This window comes from Colletotrichum jinshuiense, chromosome 7 (assembly GCF_051148585.1).
Source record: "Colletotrichum jinshuiense chromosome 7, complete sequence".
Classification (NCBI taxonomy): Eukaryota; Fungi; Ascomycota; class Sordariomycetes; order Glomerellales; family Glomerellaceae; genus Colletotrichum; species Colletotrichum jinshuiense.
In genome coordinates, this window is record NC_139314.1 from 2147601 (window position 1) to 2169747 (window position 22147).

The 22147-nt window shown below is 50.0% G+C and overlaps 6 protein-coding genes across 6 annotated transcripts; 3 read left to right on the forward strand and 3 right to left on the reverse strand.

Moving 5' to 3' along the window:
* Positions 1-2542: 2542 nt before the first annotated feature.
* EsH8_VII_000553 (uncharacterized protein) lies at positions 2543-3605 on the forward strand (the record flags this gene model as incomplete). Its single annotated transcript, XM_083270686.1, has 3 exons — positions 2543-2725; positions 2785-3056; positions 3116-3605. 3 exons carry the CDS (start codon positions 2543-2545, stop codon positions 3603-3605), a joined length of 945 nt encoding a protein of 314 aa, XP_083128243.1.
* A 344-nt stretch (positions 3606-3949) lies between these two features.
* Positions 3950-6261, reverse strand: EsH8_VII_000554 (Zn(II)2Cys6 transcription factor; the record flags this gene model as incomplete). Its single annotated transcript, XM_083270687.1, has 5 exons — positions 3950-4615; positions 4677-5186; positions 5239-5932; positions 5983-6111; positions 6170-6261. The coding sequence occupies 5 exons, from the start codon at positions 6259-6261 to the stop codon at positions 3950-3952; spliced, it is 2091 nt and encodes a 696-aa protein (XP_083128244.1).
* A 5268-nt stretch (positions 6262-11529) lies between these two features.
* Positions 11530-12832, forward strand: EsH8_VII_000555 (uncharacterized protein; the record flags this gene model as incomplete). The annotated part of the gene is made up of 3 exons (XM_083270688.1): positions 11530-11825; positions 11896-11988; positions 12046-12832. 3 exons carry the CDS (start codon positions 11530-11532, stop codon positions 12830-12832), a joined length of 1176 nt encoding a protein of 391 aa, XP_083128245.1.
* A 1927-nt stretch (positions 12833-14759) lies between these two features.
* Positions 14760-15965, reverse strand: EsH8_VII_000556 (glutathione-independent formaldehyde dehydrogenase; the record flags this gene model as incomplete). The annotated part of the gene is made up of 2 exons (XM_083270689.1): positions 14760-15520; positions 15626-15965. 2 exons carry the CDS (start codon positions 15963-15965, stop codon positions 14760-14762), a joined length of 1101 nt encoding a protein of 366 aa, XP_083128246.1.
* A 1505-nt stretch (positions 15966-17470) lies between these two features.
* EsH8_VII_000557 (uncharacterized protein) lies at positions 17471-19221 on the forward strand (the record flags this gene model as incomplete). Its single annotated transcript, XM_083270690.1, has 5 exons — positions 17471-17752; positions 17849-18002; positions 18054-18126; positions 18179-18902; positions 18967-19221. 5 exons carry the CDS (start codon positions 17471-17473, stop codon positions 19219-19221), a joined length of 1488 nt encoding a protein of 495 aa, XP_083128247.1.
* Positions 19222-20164: 943 nt separating this feature from the next.
* EsH8_VII_000558 (flavin-containing monooxygenase) lies at positions 20165-21963 on the reverse strand (the record flags this gene model as incomplete). The annotated part of the gene is made up of 2 exons (XM_083270691.1): positions 20165-21864; positions 21927-21963. The coding sequence occupies 2 exons, from the start codon at positions 21961-21963 to the stop codon at positions 20165-20167; spliced, it is 1737 nt and encodes a 578-aa protein (XP_083128248.1).
* Positions 21964-22147: the final 184 nt, after the last annotated feature.

A 22147-nucleotide genomic window follows, 5' to 3' on the forward strand; every position in this document is an offset into this window, starting at 1 on the left:
ATGTACCATTTCTGGATTCCCTGGCAGTCAAATTCCGTGGGGCTTGCCATGGCCATGATTTCTAGCTCTGGACGTCCACTACCGCCACTGGCGTCCAAATCTTTATACGCCATGTGGTCTGGAGTTTTTGGGTAATGTGACGTCTCAACTACTCCGCTCACGAATGCCCATCATGTAGGCCGTGAAAAAAACAACACAAGCCTCCGTTAGTATGTCATATGAAACATCATGACCGTAGATTCAATCTTTTGATGACAGGTAATCAATACATCTATTCCAGTTCGTGTCTGTTTAAACAAGGGCGAAGGGAAAATTACGATCCATTACTTGTCAGAACAACTGCCAGGTCTGCATTACGAGCTATACAGCCCTAAATCGAAGGGTACACCGGGGGTGGGTGGATTGAGAAAACATGATGGCCGTTTACTTCTGATCCCTCTTGGAATTTGGCCCTTAGCGGCCTGCTCATCCCAGACCTACATTGCATTCCAGGCCACGCAACATCCAATGCCACAGGCTGAGGAATAGTTAAGTTGACTGTCGAGCGTCGGCAGGGGAAGGTGACGGGGAGACGATGCGAGTGCTATATTCCGACTGAGGCTACAGGCCAATCAGATATGTATTACTTTGGAGTGGTTCCTGGATTCATTCACATTGGAGCAGAAAATATTGGTTTGGAAGCTTGAAGTTGAATTTGAGAAGGCCAACAACCTCGCATGGCCCCGCGGCGGGGATCGACTTAAGCCTGGGGGATGTGGTGGAACAGGACAATCTTTTCTTTGTTCAATCTTCCTTTCCTGTCGATCACAATCGTCGATTTTGCTTAGTGCAACTTTTTGTTCCATTAGCATTGAGACTATACTGTCTTGCACAGACAAGCATCGTCGAACAGCAAGTTATCCCGTTCTTTCATACCATGAGCATTCGACGTTCTTAAGCCCGTCAGGACTATAAACAGCCACCGATGCATCGAGTCTTCTACACGCTTATTAAATAAGCAAACGATATTTCAGCAGCAAAACAGCGTCGTGGTCAATGCACATCAGGGTATTGGAAACCCCGAAATCGCCAGCTTTTCAGCCCAATCACCACCACGAAGCCAGCCGGCCAAACTAGCTTTGGGCCAGATGCAGCATTCAATACTCTTCTTAAATTATGTCGCATATCTGGGTTCGCTATTGGCCACGTTTGGGCTTAGTTGTTGCAGCTGAGGTCCCCACCTGGGCGTTTTTGTCTTGGCAGGCGGATTGGTGTACACCACGCAGCGGGCTGAACCAAGGGAGGGCGTTCTTACGCGGCGAGACAGTTTGGGGAACTCAGCTGGTGTGATTAAGATTGCATCAAGTCCAGCGGTTAAGCATGGCTACACTATCAGCCGGCAGTCTCCAGAACACTTTAGGGCTTGCGGAAATGATGGAATCCGGACTTGCAGACTTGAAAAGATTATTGACCAACGTTGCCTTCGTCTCATCTAGACGGAGCCCGCTATCGTGGAAAGATCTGGGTCTTTGACGATAAAGCCACGCAAAGTATTGCGGTGACCTTCCTTTACAGAGGAAATGCTTCCATTGTGGCTCTACGGGACGCAATCCTTTATGTACCTCGAGGGTACAGCAGAAACATGAACGTCCAGTTTTTAAAACGAGAACTCCCCCCTGGATATTCAGCCCCTTGCATATGCCATCCTCTACCCGCCCCCGGTCAGCCCTAAAATCACGGCTCTGTCCCGCAGTTCCATAGAGAATTCCAAACAAGGAATAGTGTGCACATGGGGTCTCGAGGCAGGTCGTCTGACCAGGATACATTTCTACTGCCCCTTCTAACCGGGCTGGTGACCTCAGTCACATCGTCCAGGTTCACACGCAGTCTCCATATTATCTTGCACTCAGAACCGTTGTTTATAATAAACTTCGTTGTCAGCTAAAAATCTATTTGGACTCAGAAAGTCTCATGATCCTAGAATGCCGTTCAAGCCGTTGCCTACTGATGATCCATTACGGCATCATGAAACCAGGCCCGCCATCATCCTCGCGGCTTATGTAGTTCAATTCCCCTCTGCCTAGATGCATATCAGAGGGGTTCAGCCGATACTGGCTTCAATTGTCGCGTGAGCTCCAAATATGCCTTAGTGACGTCCTGATTCGCCAGTTCTCAGGTTTTGGCGTCCCGGCAGCTGCAATGAACCTTGCCCCTCGAAGCCACGGCGCGTCTGTTGACTACTATGTTGTGGTCCGTGTCGGGAACTTTTCACTGTGTATTGTGCAAGGGAGGATTCGAGACATTAAGTATTGCTAATGATGCATAATCTCCCCAGGGGACTGATGCGGCTGAAAAGAAGATGGGTGTCACAAAGGAGAAGCGACCTGTCTGCCCATTTTGTTCTTGCCATCCATATTTATAACTGTCCATCGATAACCACTCATACAATGGTCTTCTTCTTCCACTCCTTTGCTGCTTGCACCCTTTATCTGCCACTCTCATACTACATACCTGTACTCAATATACCATTGGTTTTCTGCTTCATCGCGAAATCTTGATAGCGATGGAGGCCGCCAATAATCACTCCAGACACAGAGCTCCTGGGCGCGAGCACATCCCGCTCTACCCCAAGGGATTCATCGCAATTAGAATAGTCCAGTTGATCTTAGCCCTGATCATCACCGGACTTTGCGCCTTTAGCATCTACGTGATTCCTTTTACTGGAAACTGCTTTATGATATTTGTTGTAAGTTACGCATCGGAATTTGCCGCCAATTTGCTCAAACTGACTTACATTCACTCTAGTCAATCTCTACAATGATTGTCACAACCTGGCTCATCGTAGCCGAGCTCAGCATGCCCAAGTTGTACAACTATTGGGCTGTCCTGGCCCTGGATATCTTCCTCGTCATCTTCTGGCTGTGCTCTTTCGCCGTGCTGGCCGCCCAGGTTGGCTACTCGTTCGGTGGCAGCTCTGACTGCTACTACGGCTACTGCGTTTTCACTTATCCTTACGGGATCTATTTAATCGTCCTGTCGTGCATGGCCGCTGCCGCTGGCCTCGGTGGCCTGCAGTTGTAAGTCACCCTGTTCTAACAGGCCAGTATATTGGGATTGCATTTAACACCCAATCCAGCGCCCTCTTTGCCGCCTCATTGTCCGTCCACGGCGTCATGCTTCACCGCCACCGCAAAGCCGGCCTCCATTGCACCCCGTTCTCCGCCAGCATCACCCCTGGTGTCAACCCCGGCACCGTCAGCCACGTTATCTCCGAGAAGAATGCTTCCCAGGTCAACACCAATCCGGGCAGCCAGCCCGCCAACCAGGGCCAGACTTCCCCTCCCTACATGCAAAATCAGCAAGCGTTCGTCGCCGGTGTTCCTCAGCACCAGAACCAAAGCCAGCAGCAACATCAGCAGCAGCAACCCCCCCTGCCGCAGCAGCAAATTTATGCACCGACTACCGGCCAAGCTCAGCGGCAGACTTACTACCCTCAACAGTCACCCGCGCATCTGATCGCCCAACATACAGGAGGTTCGTTCGCCCAGGCGCCGCCGCAGCAGACGGCTGTGCCTCCACTGCCAAATGCTCACGAGGTACCAGGTAACGCACCCCACGCGCACTGAGGACAGTGTCGACTACGCTCTACAGGTGTCTCGTGGTGGTGTGACTTCGTGATATTGATATGCAATACTGATGCGTTTCATTCTGGTTTGTCGAAAGCTTTGGGGTTCAAGAAACTGAGCTGGTATTTGATTGAAGGAAATTATTGTAGCTGGGTTAAACGCCCATAATGAATCCACGGGAGGTTGGGTGGAGAACTAAAAGACTTCACACGTTGCCTTGGTGGACGTCAATAATACATGCCCCTGGGGCGGAGCTTTCCTCACGTTTTAAATCCAGTGGCGTCCGGAATCGCCAACGTCTCAACTTTGAACCGGCACCTAGTATCGCGGTCATCAATCTCGGCTCAGGTCGACGCCCAAGTATCCCAATTTTCCGTGCTAAAGTCCGGCCAATAGAGCCCTTGTAAATCGTCGTAAAAGGACGCTTCCAGGAACTGCAGATCCAGAACCGGCTGCGCCAAAAGCTCCTCCAGCGACGGCTCCGTCAATGCCATGCCCGCCGTCGACTGTGTGGGCAGGAGAAAGCCAAACTGCGGGGCCGTGCCAGGCATTCGGGGGCCCTCGCCCGACACCCGTGAGGTCTCGGGCAGGCCCATCCGTTTCGCGTAGACCCTCTCAAGCTCTGCCTTCATCACGTCGAGGTGGTGGCAGTACTCTTGTGCGGCAAAGTTCCCGGCGTCTTTGAGCTGCGATAGAAACCTGGCAGACTCTTCAAAGGCCTCCCTATCGCTACGGCTCTCTGGGCCGTCGAGGAGGCTCGCAGCGGCTAGGATGGTAAGTGCGGAAAAGAGATACTGTGTATAGAAGTAGTCGAATGTCGCAAAGGAGCCATCGATCCAGGAGTCTGTCAGGAGGCGTACGGAGTGCCGTGCGCATCGTACGCATGCTTCTGCAAGGGTAATGGCACTTGCGGGCACTTGGGTTTCTACCAATGGTGAGGTGGATGGCCATGAAGCCACATTTGTTCGGAGGATGTGTAATAGGATGGGGCGAGTTGCTAAGATGGCACACTATGTGGTTTCCATTAATACCTCTCCCCATGTGTTTGGTAGTGATGGGGCTTTCAAGTACCTGATTGAAGGATAGATGGAGTGAAATAGGTTTCGGCCCAGTGCCCGAATCATCAAGTTGGAGGTGGGCGGGCAAATCTTCCGCCCAAGACCGAAGATCTTTCAAGGCTTGTTGGACCCTCGTTGATAGAGAGGTACCGCCCTGGTCGCGCTGGCCATATATTGAACGAACAGTCTTCGTCACAAGGGCCGCTAAACGCAGGCTAGCAATGTGGTACGCCGTATCGCCAAAATCTGCGCTGAAAGTTTGACCGATAACCGGGTCCGAGGGCAAGTCAACACCGATGTCGCTATCTTGAATAGCAGTTGGGTGCCCCAACTTGGATGCCCATATCCGATCAAAGATATAGGTGGTCCAGAATAACCGCTTTCGATGCTCTCGCAGGTCCGGGTCGCGAAGCTGAGACTCGGGGATGTTGAGATGCAATCCCATCACGATGGCCATCCGCATTGCTGTGCCGGACATGACAAAGGCGCTGTATCGCCTATTCAGAGCCAGAGAATAAAATGACTAGCTAGATCAGAATCTACACAGCAGCGCCAGCTCTTTCATCAAGACTCACAAGAAGAAGCATAATCTCAATGGAATCAGTTCCGGGGCGTTCATCGAGTACGCCCAGCATCCTTGAGGCTTTCGCAAAGTACGCCATGCCGGGGAAGTCCTTCTCCGAGGGAATAGATCTGGTTGAGTAGAGCTCCCCAATGGCGAAAAGTGCCCAAAGCTTGGATCTAAGCATCAGGTCGCCCCATGAAGGGTTATGTATACTCTGCTCAACATTTTCCATGATCGCACTTCGGCGTACGACATGATAGCGACTGCAGACATACTTAAGCGCCACCTCGACTAAAAATCGAGATCTAGACGGAGTTGGCCAAGCAACGTCCGATTTCACGAGGGACATGAGCTCTGTGTCTGGAGCATAGTTGACCCGGAGCATATGTCTGGGCTGGGGTGCATAAGGGTCGGAAATGACCTGACGAAAGCGGGTCGAGAAAGCTGCATCCGCGACCTCTCCAATGAGGATCGGTGTGCGGAAGACGTTGGCATTGATGAACCATGGTCTCACCTCGAGAGTTGCATTTTCTGCCGTCTCTTCTTTCTCATTGCTGTCTCTTCCAGAGCCCGGTGTCGATGCTCCGTTGCCGGTGTGGCTGCTCTGAATGGTCACATCGTCTTGTGTACATGTAGGATTTGAGGACATTTGAGCAAGCTGGCTCTTGAGCCGCCGGATCTCTTCCAAAAGCCCATCAATATAGCTGCTTGGCTTGAGCTACATCTCATTACATTGGGTTAGGGTTCATCGTACCTTTGCCTGACCTTGACCTGCCTGTTGCGTCGTGGGTATGTGCATTCGGTGTCTTTGCCGGCATGCCGACAATTCTGGCAGGGCTGGTCCCCAGAACACTTGACTTTTCTTGAATGGCATCTGCGGCATCTGCGGCGGAACTACTGTCAGCTAAACACACCGACACACTCTGCCCGAACAAGCTCACGCAGTCGACTTAATCGGCGGCAGGGGCCCGTCTGCCAGGGGAGTCCCGCTCCCGGTCTCCGTGCTGGGCGGGGTTCTGTTGCATGCTGCCATAAGGAAAGGACATTCGATAAAACGCCGCGAGCAAAACACGGCAGTCTGAATCAACACATCCCAATATGTCGTCTTTGTCTCCCGGCAAGATTGTTCTGGTCTCGATGTGTCAGAGAGATCGTTCTCCACCGATGACGGCGAAACGACAAGACGCCGGTGGGATGGTCCGGCCGGGGTGGGTTTGTCAGATTCCTCAAGAGGTAAGAGGAAGCTCCCCGGATTTTCGGCAGTGGTCCGAGCTCGTTTCTCCGGTTTCGTCGGTAAAATGAGTGCTTTGCCGAGATGAGTCATCCTCAGAACGTCGAGACTCGGCATCTTGGCATAAAGCCGATGCGCATGCTCTACGCCCTTTCAGTATTGACAGAACCCCACCTCGAAATGTCCATAATTTATAACCCATGATCTTGGTATTTGCTGTCCTATTTCAATTTTAAGATGTTCCTAGCGTCGTGACTCGGCCTTTTGCCGCGCACTTGAGGGCCCACCGAGGTTGGCCAGAATGACTCGTAAGTCAGCAGCTTATAGAAACCGCTGAGAATACATATTTCCTAAAATTCGTGTGGTATTGAACTCAGAGTGAAGTACCGTTGAGTGAGCTCGTCATAAACGTGGTTATATCGCTTTGTAACCAAGGTTCTTTCATTTTCCCACAACCAGCTGCCTGCTTACGTCTTGGCAGACGATAGTGGACAATGAATGTTCGATCACAGTGTACCTCTCTCGATCGGCTAAATTATCAGCAGAAGATTTTTGTGACGTTGAGTTTATTCATTGAATTTTGGGAAAAGGTGAGCGTTGTACTAGAATATTCATGTTGATTCCTTGGCCGATTTACAAACAACTCCATATTAGACGATGGGTGTTATGAGAGTGGGAAGAAAAATAAACATCTAGAACAATTACAGAATCGGTCTATCAGCCCATGGAAGCTACATACTTAAACGTACTTCATCGGCAATATTCATTTTCCATGTTTGTCTGAAGCAGTCTTTGGCAGGAATCAAAGTGTGGCATTGAGCAGGTCTGTGATCCGAGAATGTATTTCGTTACTGGGACGTATGCCCACTGTTGGGTTTCTTTGTAGTTTTCATCTTTAAATCTCTGATTCGCAGCGTGATAATTTGGGCATCTGTGCCACCATCTGACTGGTACATCCAAAGATCAAGACCTCATAAACAAACTGTCATGTTTGCCTACCTCATCCAAACCTCCCGGGATTTAAATGTTCTGCACAATTGATGTGTGTTCGAACGTCGTGCCGGCTACGTAAATCAAGTAAATACGGCCAGCGATGGGAAAATGTGCGGAGAAGGCAATGCTCACAAATTCTAAAGCAAAAAAGTGTTCAAAGACAATGTTATGCCATGATGGTAGTGGTAGGCTAGGTATGCTCGAAAGTCTCCGTCTCGCGTCCATACCATTTTTCTTTCCACTCCGTCAAACCCATGATTTCATTCAATAAACTGCTCCACATACCAAAACTAATCAGAATTGAAGTTGCATCTGACGATGAACATCCTGTTTAGAATGTTTAGCTTCGCCTGAAGGAACTTTTAAGAGATACACCATCCGTTACCAGTAGTTTCATGAGTCCTCGAAACGCCCCCCGTCCATTTCCCCAGAACTAAAACGGCAGGATCTCCCACTTTAAGTATCTATCCATTGCATTTTGACAGGCTGTATCGCGTACAACGAGTGTCTGGAAGATTTCTGGGCACTGTAAGTCATTGTTCCCGCTCAAGACCAATGTGAGTGATTCAGAAGACATCCCGGCGGGGACAAGCGCAAGGGCCGCCATTACGCACCATTCCACAGCGTAAGAAACTTGATTGACTTCAAGTTTGCTATCAGGATGTGATCGGTCAGAAAGCAACTTCCAAAGAAAATGATACAGGAAGACCTTTCTCCACAAACTGACCCGTCGCTCTACGCGTGGGAGTATGTTTTCCTGATAAAAGGGAATTAAGCCCATTGTACGACACTATGGATTAGACATGGAATGGCGGCCTTCTTAAAGAATAATGCGTTTCATCTGCATGCGGGCGGCTGGCATAATAGATTCCAGAAACCGGATGACTACGGCAACAGTCGAATAATGAAATTAGGACTTTCTTTCACTCGCGAGAACACTCAAAGGAATCAAGCATTCAAAGGCAACGACCCAATCGGCTTATACGACTCTAAAAATCCAATACTGGCGCTATGCCACAGCTTCGTGCCAGTGCAGGGGTTTTGTTGATGCTCACGTTGTGATGTCATGGAACCTGGCGTTGCAGCCTGGGATCCAACCCACCTAACAATCAAAACGTTAGCTAAATGTATACTCGGTTCGATTATATTAGAGCCCACCAGAAGCGAAAAAAAGAAGAAAACCCTCTTGGGAAAGCATAAGGAGCAAAGGTGCCAGGGTATTTACATGCAATATTGGATCGGAGTACTGGCGATGACTTCAACCACAAATGCCTGCTGCTGGCTTCAATCGAGAGACAGTATGGGGGGCGCGAGCTCCCCAAGCCCGGTTAGCAGAGGCTGATATGCCGAGATCACCACAGCCACAGAGGCTCTGCCCTTATTATTATTGCAGAATACTACGGGGATTTGACCAGCCAGGGAAATATCTTTCGCTGAATTTCATCTACTTTTCAGCACGTTTTATGAATGCTTGTGGGGTTTGCCTTTCATGTTCTCTTACCTCTTCTACAAGCCTTCATGACTGATTGCTCGTTCCATTTTGCAACTCGAATCGGAAAGCAGCTGGTTTCCACTTCGCCCTTTAGACAACTGCTGGAGATTTGTTGGAATTTTCAAGGCCATGCGGAAATTCTAAGAAAGCTGTTTATCATGTCTCAAAACCGTCTTCTGCATCTGCTTGAAGCGTTTTAGAATGGTTATTGTGCTAATGATGTGGGCATTCGTTCGCTATCGAACACCAAATATGGATTCCGTATGAAATAGAAACTCCAGTGCCTCAATGGTGGACTTTCTAGAAAGTAGAAACCGCGTTTGGGGATCTTTGCCTATGACAAGCTTCTCCAGGCGGTAAACAATTCTCGTAATGGGTGGAGTTCAAGCAGTTTGAGCAGGGGCGCAGTTGAACATGGGTTATCTGCATCTAAAAAAAGGAGGAGCATTCCCCATTTGGCGTGACTTGCATCATTTGGCCCCCAAATGGACCCTCTGCATCGTCTGCCGAAGTACACTGATCGGCTTCGCGGCCGGGACATACAAGGGTGACGAGTCGCAAGATGTCATTGAACTCACAAAAATGGCATCAGCGTCATCCCTGGTGGCAGAAATTTTTTCGTAAGTACAGACTTCTACAACTCTTCCTTGACGCGTGCGCGAAACCTGCCAAACGTCAGGGATAAAATGCTGGGCGTTTCCTTTCCCGATTGCTCGGGAGTAAGTGATCCCGCCAGCACATGTTCCCAAACTATTCGACAGCTGGAACAGCACAGTTGGGGCAACTGAAGGGACGAACGAGCCAGCTAGGTCTTGCAGTCAATTTCACACGCTTTAAAATGCCTTGGTAGGAGAAATAGTGTTGAGCAGTCCCGGGGAGTCTCGACAAGTGAACTGAGGGGAACAGACTACACTGCACCGCACTGTACAAGCTTCAGGTAGATCCGCTTAACGTGGCGATGAGACGACCAAGAAGCCAAGTGGGAGGAAGAAAGGAGCTACAAATAATCAGTCAAGCCGCTCTTGCCATTCATGCTGTGTCGTCGAGGAACTCAGATGAGGACGAGCGACGTTGAGACAAGCTTATTGCAACTGCCTTTGTGGTCCGCCGGCCAATCATCAGCCCCTCACTTCCGTTTTAGGAAGGTGTCACTGCGACATATAAACCCGCTGCTGAACTAACCATCGGTACGCTAAACCACCGCTGGTCCCCGCTGAGTCATAGGGCCTACGCAGCCCGGGGCCAAACCCTTTCAGCAGCAAAAACAACGGCTGCGGCGTTGAGAGGCCATTGGGCCACAACAGTATCCGCATTACCTTTGCTTTGCTGGACAACGCGCTCTTACAGGGCTTTGTGAAGTTAATTCCATTCGGCCCAACATTAGTTTGTGAGGTTAAAGTGTTGCACAGAATACGTGAAAGAGCTTCAGATAAGTGCATGAGGCATGACAGCAGCGGTATTTTCCGGGTATCTTTCTAAGTGGTGGTTAACTGCTTTTCGGCGTAAACGTGTACTAAAACTCATCTCGCAGGTCTCCATGATGCAATGTTGAATTTAATTTGAAGAAGCAGAAAAATGGCTTCAAGCTTGGCACTCAAGGCCAAGGAACAATTGTAATTGCAAAGCTCGACAATGGGGCTGTGTTGGGCTACTTCTCATAGACATAGGTTCAAAATCGACAGGCGTGAGTATGTCTTCTGTAGGCTTGCTCAAGTTCGTCATAGTCGAAACCCCCTTAAAGTACCTGTCTAGCATCGGTCCACCACATGTAAGGATGCCTGACTCGCCCACGTGTCAGCGACCGAATCCTGAGATTGTGAGTCCGTCAGGGATTTAACAAAAGAATACAGGCGAAATCCACCAATCCGCTAACAAGAAAGGAACCATCAACCGTCGATTGAAACCCGACCAATGGGCCACGCAAATCCACGTCAAGGCCCCCCTCCCCCCGGGGTTTCAATGGCAATATTTGGGACTCGCCAAGCGGAGCAATCAGAAACAGGAGACAAAAATTCTTCAGGGGATCCGTACAGTGGCGCTTGTGTATGCCAAATGGCAATTCTGTGGCACTCGGTGGTTGTCTGCCAAGACAAGTATGAAAGGATCAGTAACCCAGCAATCGGCTACGCGATTCGTGGATGATTGCGCATACAGGAATAAATGACAAGGCAGAGCAGGGTCCTCGACCCTTGATTGGCCAGAATAAATGACGAAATCGACTCCCCCCCAGGATTCGGCATCAATTGCCGTTGGGTCCTCGGAGATTCTACCATTGTATTTCATTTATTTGCGGGATAGCTATTCTCCGGAACTGCCATTGGGGGACCAGCGCCGAAGCCGAGTAACATTGGCAGCCCTCCTGAATTATCGCCAACAGGGATTCATGATTGGGGGATTTGTGGTTTGGCCGTTTGTGTGGGACTTGCTGGCAAAATCAATCGCTTTAATTTGTGCAACGCCTGTATAATGTCGTATCGGACTCCTTGTTGGCGGGATCTTGTCTACAGTATAAGACGTTGGCGTGGCCTGTATGTGCTGGAAATGTGAACTCGGAAACCGGCATTGTCACTCAAAAGTTTAGAGCGATGGCACCCTTTACGTTTGCCCCAGTAGCTTTGCTGGCCGTCCTGAGCGGCGCCGCCGCTCGTGACATCTTTGTGTCACCCACCGGCACTGGCACCGGAACCCTCGACGCACCGTACGGGTCCATCCAGTCCGCCGTCAATGCCGCGGCTGCCGGTGATACCATCTACCTCCGGAAGGGCACCTACGCGCCGTCGGCGAACATCCAGTTCGCAAAAAGCGGAACTAGAACATCGCCGATTAGCGTTCGGCCGTATCAGAGCGAGAAGGTCATTATTGATGGAGAGAATATGCCCGGGTAAGTCTTGGGGTCGGAAACACGGGCTATGTTTGAAAAAAAATGACAGCACCGCTGACACCCTTTGTAGCACTCCCAAGGCCCTGGACGAAGCCCTGCCAAATTCCGAGCGAGGCATCTTCCACATCCAGAATGCCAACTACTGGGCATTCTACGACCTGGAGTATGCCAATCAACCCCTTCCTGCGTCGTCTCACACACTAACAAAAACCAACTCCAGACTGATTAATGGCCCCTACGGAATCTATGCCCGTGACGCGTCCAACAACTACTACGACGGCCTGTCAACGCACGACAACTACGAGACCGGCTTCCAGCTGGAGGGCGCCTCCTCCAACAACACTGTCCTGAACCTCGACTCATACCGCAACCGCGACCCTCGCAAGAACGGTGAGAGCGCCGACGGTTTCGCGTGCAAGTCGGGCACGGGCGAGGGTAACGTGCTGCGCAACGCAAGGCTCTGGGACAACGTCGATGACGGCCTCGACCTCTTCATGTTCACGTCCCCCGTGACCCTGGAGGAGGTCTACGCCTGGGGCAACGGCTACAACCGCTGGGGCTTCAGCCCCTTCGAGGGCGACGGCAACGGCTTCAAGCTCGGCATCACGGATAACCCGCCGGCCAACCACGTCATCCGCAACTCAATCGCCTTCGCCAACTTCAAGAAGGGCTTCATCGACAACGGCAACCCGGGCTCCCTGACGTTTGAGCGCAACACGGCCTGGAACAACGGCGACACGGGCTTCGTGATGCGCAGCTCGTCTTCCAAGATGACCGGCAACATCGCCGCCGTCAACGTCGGCAGTGCCCAGGTCAGCCTGGTCAGCACCGTGACCGCATCGGGCAACTCTTGGAACTCGGGCAGCTGGTCCAACAGCTCCTTCGTCAGCGTCGACGCCTCGGTTTTGAAGGGGGCCAGAGGATCCAACAAGAAGGTCCAGGGCAGCAACTTCTTGATTCCCGCCTCTGGCCAGGCCATCGGCGCGACCACGTTGCAGGAGGTCTAAAACCACTCCCAAGAAATCCTATAAATTCATGTATCTATTTTGCCTTAACACAACCGTATATACTTCGTTGCCACACTTTGGTTAGATAATTGACTCATGTTGATTTTCAGTCGATCCAAATTTATCCCTACTTGCACTTGTATTCAAAAAGACGCGCTGACTTCTCAGGCAATTGGCTCTACTTGGAAAACTCGATTGCTTACCGGGATGACGTAAGATGCAATTGTATCAACGCTCTCGTAAGCCAGCCAGCGAGCGGCATTATGCTAACGATGTAGGCCTTTGAAGTGAGATTGTGTATCTCGACTGACATCAAATTTAAGGGCAGTGTTTCAGAATCGAGTTCTCCGTCAGCATGACTAGTTTTCGGGACGGGTCGTGATCATCAGGGTTCAGGGTGAGGGTCTGTAGGAGTATTTAAAGTTTGCAAACATGGATCAGCTTCTTGTTCTCACTCTTTAAGTTTAGAGCAGTCTGTTAATTCCACTCCATCAGGGTCATATGACAGGTCTAACTAACCCCCACGCCCATTGACCTAATTAATAACCTCTATATTTCCCATTCCGTATTAGGAAACCCGTTGGCTGCCTCGGATCACTCGGCGGTCTCTCCTCTCTTAAGTTCATAGAGACCGCGCCAAAATCACCGCACCACTATAGTCGAGATTAGTGTATGAAATACCAAGACACTAGTTTCGTATTCTTTGAACAAAGAATCGACAGAGAGGATCGCCTTTATGCTCGAGTCCACCAATGGTTTAGTTTCGATCATGGGCCATGTCTTTAATCTTACAACCGCTGCATACATTAAGGTAGATCTGTTCGGACTTGGTTCCCTTGCTAATATATAGTGCACCGAGAACCCTTTTAATCAGCTACGAGTTAAATTGTCATACATATCCCAGGACTATATGGGAAGACAGCCGCGTGGGCGCAGGGACCTAGGGCCGAGGTAGCAATGAAGGAGCATGACTAGATATAGACAGGTATAAGAAGGTTGGATTGCCCCAATGCAATCCAAGGGGGCGGATTTCAGCAATAGTCTTACCTACTACCTACCTGTGAATACGAAGATACTGCGCTCTCCACTCTGATTGACAAATACCCCTGACATCAAGGCCGACTCTGGCGTATGATGAGTTGGCTCTTCCAGACACCACTTTCATTAGAAGTTGGCAGACTAATGGATCCTTCGTCTACTCCTCCATCATGGCTTTTTGTTATTGCTCCTTCCTTATTGCCATCTATTATGGTGTGTCAATATACACATGTTTCCAAATCAGCTATTGACAATGCATTGCCTCTTTGATTAACTTTATCCTCATCTGTTGATTTTCTTATTGTGTAATCAACTAAGGCGAGTTATCACAGATGATAGGTCAAGCGAAGTGATTACCAGCGGAAATCTCACACCGGTTTGGGTCTCGTAGACGTCTGAAGATTGGCAATTCCTTTTAAAAGCCGAGACAAGGTACGATTCATGTTCCATTGCGGAAAAAATGAAGCAATGTGGGTTCATAGAAACAGTTCGCAACCGCGGTGTACCTATATTTGGGGCTTGAGAAAAGGGGTGATCGATGGGATTTAACAACAGGAGACGTTATCAGCGTTCAATTTGTATGCATGGTTGGGACTATGACCTAAAGTGAGGTAGTCATGTCGATTATCACATCATAACAGAAGAACCGGAGTGGTTTGTGCGGGGTGTCAAAGTTGGCCATATGGTTGTTACAGATATCGGGCAGCTCATTATGGCGAAAGTAACACACAGAACTTTCATGTTCTCTGACAAAATAAGTCAACGCACGCTTCGAGATTACACTATTAGGCCGGCTTCAACCCCTATGATTGGTATAGCAAAGGTCGTGCTACGGTTGATAGCTGTTATAAAACTTGTCTCGGGAGGGGATGTTTCCTCTAGATGCTATCTAAGGGAACCGAATAACCACTTTGTTTTCCAAATGGTCACTGTAGCGGCGGTAGTACTCGGGTGCCTCTTCAATGCCGATCTCAGCAGTGACAACGAAGCTTGGCTTCGCGATGCCAGACGCAATCAGTTCAAGCAGAGGTGGAGCTCGGATCAGAGGCAGAATAATACCGGTGCCAATGGACAAGCCCTTTCTCCACAGCGATGCGACCGGAACCGGTATCTCCGCAGGCAAGTCTCCTGCATTAGGCGCCCCTTCGGTACTGTTCGACCCACCATTGTAGACGCCACCAATACCCATACCTCCAGCTCTTGCGGTAACTGCAACCATGTTCTCCAGAACGATACCGTTGTGAGGATCTCCTGTGGCATTGACGGATTCGAATCCAACGCAGTCGAGGCTACGAGTGACGCCATCAGGCTCTCGCCTGAGGATAGCCTGAACAGGATCCTCCTGAGAGAAATCGATCGGGATAGCACCGATGGCCTCTGCTTGCTCGAGTCGGCTAGCGACACGGTCGACAATGTAAACCCTGGAAGCACCGCGAAGCTTGGCAGAGTAGGCAGCTAGCAGACCAACCGGACCAGCGCCAAAGACGGCAACAGTATCTCCAGCTTGGAATCCCGAGTACGAGAGAACATGCCAACCGGTGGTAAACACATCCGAAATCATGAGATAGTCGAGCTCGGCAGCGTTGTTGGTTGAATTGATCGGAATGGGGATGAGTGACTGGTCGGCAAAGGGAACTCGCGCGTACTCGGCTGCACAGAAGACAAGAATCATCAGCTTTGGTGGTTCGTTTACAGGGATTTGTCAGGACAGGGGGCGATGGAACAAGAAAAGTGCGTTTGGTGGGACAAATATACCTTGCAAGCCGCCATAGTTTGGGTTGCCAACACCAAAGGACAGAGGGTGAGAAGGGCCCCAGTGACCATCGTCAGCATTGTCCGGGATAATGACATAGTCACCAACAGATAGGGATGACACAGCGTCCCCAATGCTCGAGATGTATCCGATAGCTTCATGACCGAAACCGTAAGGCACATTGGGAGAACCACCGAAGCCGTGATACATGTGAAGATCAGAGCCGCAGATAGCAGACGAAGTAACACGAACGACAACATCTGTTTGGTTTAAAATGACAGGCACAGGCATGTCAATAACAGAAACGTTGTAAGGTTGGCCGAACCAAGCAACGCCTCTCATCGTGGTTGAATTCGTTATATTGAACGCCATAATGCTTGGGAGATGTCATGCGTTCTAAAAATCGAAGAGCTTGGTAAATAGATGCTCGGGGAACTTAACAAACTGAGAAGATTTATCCTCCTTACTGAAGGCGAAGTTAACAGATGGAGAAACTAAGCCTCGTTTTATACGTCCAATTCTCCTTGAAGACCCAATGTGCTTGATGACGCATACAATACAATATCAGACCCATTTGCATGCGGAGTCAAATGGTACACAGCTCACCACGTACACATGGTAGCCAATGGAGACCCAAGTAACCTACTGTTCATTCTCAATCACAATTGTCACCTCTTTTGCGAGATACAGTATCGCAGCGTCGGAAGATGCCACAAAAGGCAAGTCTTCTTTCGTAGCAAGGGAGACATCTTGGCAACCGGGGGTCGATGGGCGACCTGCGGAGCTCGGCGGTAATCCGGCCAGCTAGAAAGTTAAGCATTTGAAATGAGAGGAGGCCTGCAGGCCATGGCATCGGGGACTGATTGCTCAAAATGCTGATCCCGTGCCTGCGCAAGGAGACTCTGGGCAACAGTGGGGCCGAGCGCCTGCCGAATGCTGACCCGGGGCTAAGCATATCTCCTGGGGATGTGGAGCAACGACCCATCCAAGCGTCGAGTAAACGCAGGGGTATCCTACTATTGAACATCGAAGTTAACGTCCATTGATTATTCCGTACGCATTGTGGCTATGACACAAGATGCCCAGGCAGTTGTCGAAAAAACCTGCTTTCTTGAAGGCATATTAGCTTATTCCATTGCCCCCAAAGTTAACAAAGCATTACCTTATTTTGATGCTGTGGCTATGAATAGTCTTGTTGCTACTCTTGATTATTGACAACAAGACTGGGGTTGTCCTGGTGCGTTGTCATCCCTTTATGTTACCGACTCTCCTCGGGGGTGCAAACTACAACTCAGTTACGCTTGATGTCACAAACGAGTCTGTCCCAGATGGCGATAATACTTCGAATACCTCCATCGTGCAGCAGCTTGATGCCATTGGAGATAAACTGACAAGCCAACTACCAATGTGAACATGACTACACAGAAATTCAACTGCGATTTTAGATAGACTGAAACCCTGAGTAGGTGACCGAGAAACTCATGTTTCATTCACCACGAGGGCTTCTGATGATGTACGCCTCGTCTGAAAGCCAAAGGAATTCGCCGGGCAACGGAGATAAGAACAATTAGTTCGTCATTCGATGTTGTCCTTCGAAATAAATTACTGTACATCGTTACAGGGGAAGAATCATGCTACTAGGATATATACGATGAACCCTCATCGGGGGGTCCGAGAAGGGAGGGTGCTAAAAAGTGGATTCTTTTACCCATTCTCTTCAAGAAGGACTGGGTAATGATCAATCCATTCTGAATAAATAGGTAGATTGTCCTATCGAGTAAATCCACTGCTGCACTTCCCATCGATGCAATCACTTTACACCTTGGACAATCTCAACACTATTCAAAATGAAGCATTCGCTCGCTCTCGGCTACATGTTGCCGATTGCGGCCATCTTTTCGCACCTCGCCGGTGCAATTCCTCTTCAAGATCGCTGGCACAACAGCACTTGGACTGTGGGCCAAGCCATTGAAACAAGCAGTGGCCGTATCATTGGTCATGCGGCGTCAAATGCCACTGAAGTTTCTGAGTATCTGGGTATACCATTTGCACAGCCTCCTGTAGGGTCTTTGCGATTCCAGCCTCCTGTTCAGTACAAGGGCACATCTATCATCAATGCCGCAGCCTTCGTAAGTCTAGTTGAAGCCATCCAGCACCTTTCGCTTTCATTTAGCCCTTGGTCTGGACGGTCTTGGTTCATAGTTGACTGATCGACCATTGTCTAGGGACTCGCCTGCACACAGGCGAGTGCTGGTATTGGTAACGGAGGTGCTCCTCAAGGGGAAGACTGTCTGACGCTCAATATCTGGACAAAACCTCAGACAGGAGAAAGGAAAAAGGCGATCCTTGTGTGGGTATATGGGGGCGCCTATGCCAATGGTATGCCGTATTCCAAGATGTTGCGGGCCTTATTCTAACTTCTGTGCACAGGCAGCTCAAGGGAGGCAGGTTATGATGGCCAGTTCTTCGCCGACCAAACCGACGTGGTCCTCATATCGATCAAGTTCGTGGTTTCTTCCATATATACAAGGACAATGTTGCTGATCTCAGAACAGTTATCGCATAAACATTTTTGGGTTTCCTGGCAACCCGGCTACTGCCTCAAACCTTGGCTTGCTCGATATGAGGCTAGCCTTGGAATGGATTCGCGACAATGCTGACGCATTTGGCGGCGACGTCAACCGAATCACGATATTTGGGCAGTCCGCAGGCGCCGGCATGACGGACTTTTATTCATACGCCTACGCCTCGGATCCGATTGCGAGCGGTTTTGTATTGATGAGCGCCACTGTGAACGGATTTCCGGCACTGAGCAACAGTACAACAAATCCAAAGTGGTTCTCAATCGCGGAGAGAGCAGGATGTGGCTCCAATACCACCGATGCCGAAGCTATTTCTGCGTGCATGGTATCCAAGACTGCCGAAGAGATCGTGGCCGCATTCGGTTCCGATGATCCAGGAGTTGGGGGCGGCCAGGCGTTTGGTCCTGTAGCCGATGATGTTATCGTCTTTGCCGATTACAGCAATCGCCGATCTGCAGAGGGGGGTTACCTGATTGGAAATACCCACAACGAGGCCGGCCTCTTCCGACAGTTCCAGAACCAGAGCGATCAATACTGGGATGATTTCAACACCCGATTATACACGTGCGCGGATGCCGACCGAATCGCCCAGTCCATTGCGAACGGCTTTCCATCCTGGAGATATCGGTACTTTGGAGACTTTCCAAACCTGGCGCTTTCGACGAACCCGCCAAGTGGAGCGTATCATACAGCAGATGTACGTGAATATCACAACAATGATGGGTATAAGTCTTTAGAAGTTTGAGACTAACAAGGCACAGCTCTATCCTCTCTTTGACACAGTTCCTCAAAGCCTCATGCCGAGTACGCCGAACGAAGTCGCTGTTGGGGACTACATGCGCGGCGCTTGGGCGGCTTTCGCCAAGGACGTTAAAAAGGGGCTGCTCACATATGCAGACGGATGGCCGTTGTACAACGCGACAGAAGAAACGTTGATCCGGACCGGATATGACAATCAGCCGGGCTCGAACTTGGCGTTGGGCAACGCATACGATAGCCGTTGTCCCTACCTGTAGATGCGGTTTGCCCGAGTCAGTCGGTAGTTCCGATCATCAGGAGTAAATGTATTTGTGCTGGTAGTAGCGTTGGTGAGGCTTGTGTGCCGATACATTGTTTACCCTAATGCCTTCGCATCCATCCAGTTCTGAGACGTCTCCGGCCACAACGGAGTGAGTGCTGTGCCGCAGCCGGTGAGTGATATTTCGTAGAGAAGAAAAGAAATAAAAATCTCCCATGCAACTACTTTGGACACTTGAGTGTTACTCAGCGGTCTACGACCGATAACTGTTAACATATAAAAGGCAAATGAGATTGACACCGTCTCACATCAGCATATCTGGTGTTTGGATTCCTCTGAGCGGCAGGAGCAAGAGGCCAGGGAACGGAAACAGCTGGGAATAAGAACAGGTGCCAACCTTGGCCAAAAGGTAGGACGAGGAAAGCGAGCTTGTTTCGCACGATGTGCATTATTCTGAGTATGGGCTTCTCTACATCGATTGAATTGTTAGACGGGTATGCAAGAATCAACTCTAATTTTCTGGTAGTCTGCACTTTGAAATCCTGATTTTCTATCTTTTTTATTCTGCCGACCTTGTGTTAAGATGCCCTTTAAGTCTAAATCCTACAGCTTAACAACTTGCCTAGAGGCAACAGGCTAATCTCCTGGCATGTCCCGGTTTCATTAGGTTCCTTGCAAAGAGCCACCAGCTTGAACGAGGTTATATGAAAGCAGTAAGTTGCAGGGTATATGTAGGTTATTTTCCTGAGGCCCCAAACAAGTTGCATATTACAGTTCCTCGTAACAGAAACTTTCTCGAGCAAACCAACCTATCACAACAATGCCCAGCAAGAAAACCACAACTCTAATTACAAACAAATCAGGCATAACAGTGTCCCCAAAAGTCTTCAACTTATATCCGGTTTCTACGAAAATACGCGCTCTACCAACAAGTTCGTACTTCAAACCTCGGCCTCGGAAACAACCACTGTTTGGCTGGGTTTGACTTGCCCGTTGCTGGATTCATTGGAGATATGTGTTTCCTTCCATTCATCAACAAGACCACGGAAGTCAGCTGGCAGGTATGGAGACGTGAGCTCCTGAAAGCTACTGGGCTTGCGGTGCGTTTTCAGGCCAAGATCCTTCATCAACATGTTGACGTAGGGCAGACCTTCGAATACGAAGTCGGGAAGGCTGGCACCATATCCGCACGGATAACGCCACTTGCCCCATTGTGTATGCAGCATGATCTCATCTGTTATTTCCTGCTCGGAAGCTGGGATACGGTCCAGTTTGCCATTAAGGAACGCAGCAATCCAATGCCCCTGGATTGTCGCGCAGACAGAGGTGCTCACGCTTGAGATCATTCCTGCGAACGCGAGGTTGCGGGAGTCCATCATCGTAGACGGAACAATGAAGCGGTAGTACCGCAGAGGGTCCGCCTCTTTGGGTTCGATGTTGAGCTCGGGTTGGTTTTTCAACCGAGGGTACAGGGAAAGAACCTTGGAGTCGGCGTCCTGGTTCAACACTTGCTTCTCAGCCTCTGAATGGGGAAGACCCAGCTTCTCTTCTCCGAGGCCTGCAAACTTGATGCTTGACTCCTTCTTCCAACCGGTGGAGCATATTAAAGCCTCACTATCGATTTCTTTCCCAGAAGCGAGAATCACCTTGTGGGGCTCCAGTCGTTCAATGTTGTCAATGTGGACACGGATTTTGCCTTCTTTGACCAGATCGAAGAGACTGCTGTCGTAGTTCAAGATGCTGAGGCCACTTCCGATCCAGAAAGCAGAGTGCCAGGGCTTCAGCTTCTGCAGCTCCGGGTGGGAGTCGTAGGCGTTGGCCGCAAGAACATCGCCACTCAAAACCTTCCAGAAGGTATCTACGACGAATCGACCGACAGGAGTTCCATGTAGAAGGTGTCGCACCCCGGAGTAGCCATCCTCGTCGCCCCACGGGCAAGGGCTGAACCAGGACATCCAGCGTATGTTCAGCAGTTGATCCATTCGCTTCTTGAAAGGTGTCACGAATGGGGGTGCGATCCAAACAGGTCCATTTCCGTTCGGGCGAATAACCAGGTCCACCTCTGCGCCGTCCAGAACTAAAGCATAGGCGACGTCGAAGGCTGACTTGGCGCCACCAACAACCACCGCGTTCTTGACGTTCTTGAGCTGATCTGCCTCTTTGCAAAAGTCTTTGGCGTGAAATATAGGGGCTCCAAAGTTCTCTGCGTTTTTATAAGACGGAAGATTTGGTGTCGAGGTCAGCCCGGTGGCCAAGATCAGCTTTTCGGTTTGGATAGTGCGGGGGCCCGCTGGAGATGTGACAGAGAGGCGCCACCCTTTCTCCCCATTACGTTCAACCAAATCGACGGATGTGTTGAATTGGATGCGGTTGAAGAAGCCGAAGTGATGGGCAAAGTCGGTAAGGTAACGATGGAGGACTGCTCCGGGAATATGGTTGTTAGGCTTGACGCCGTATGTCTCCTCTGACATGGGGAAATCGGGAAATTCGTAGGTGCCAATCATGTTGTTGGACTTCAAGCCCGGGTACAGTCGGTTCTTGGACCACGTTCCGCCGCAAGACTCGGCGGTCTCAAGGACGGCAAGGTTTGCATTTGGGTTTAGCTGAGCGAAGGCTTTCGCGGCAGCCAGACCGAACCAGCCTGTTGAAGAGCGATATTCAGTCTCTAGGTGTTAATCTTGAGGGGAACGCTCAGTCGCTTACCGGCGCCCACGACTACAGCATCGTACGACTCCTCCATTATTTCTCTCTGGCGTGAAGTTCTGACAGCGATGTATGGCAACCTTAGAAAGGGATTTGGACGATTTTGCCAGCTTCTCTTGCTTCAAAACCCGAGTTCAGAAGATGAAAGACAAAAGCAGTACTTTGCATGAATTGATGGCAAACGAGTTCTTACGTATTGATATTTTTTTAGAAGAGAGGTT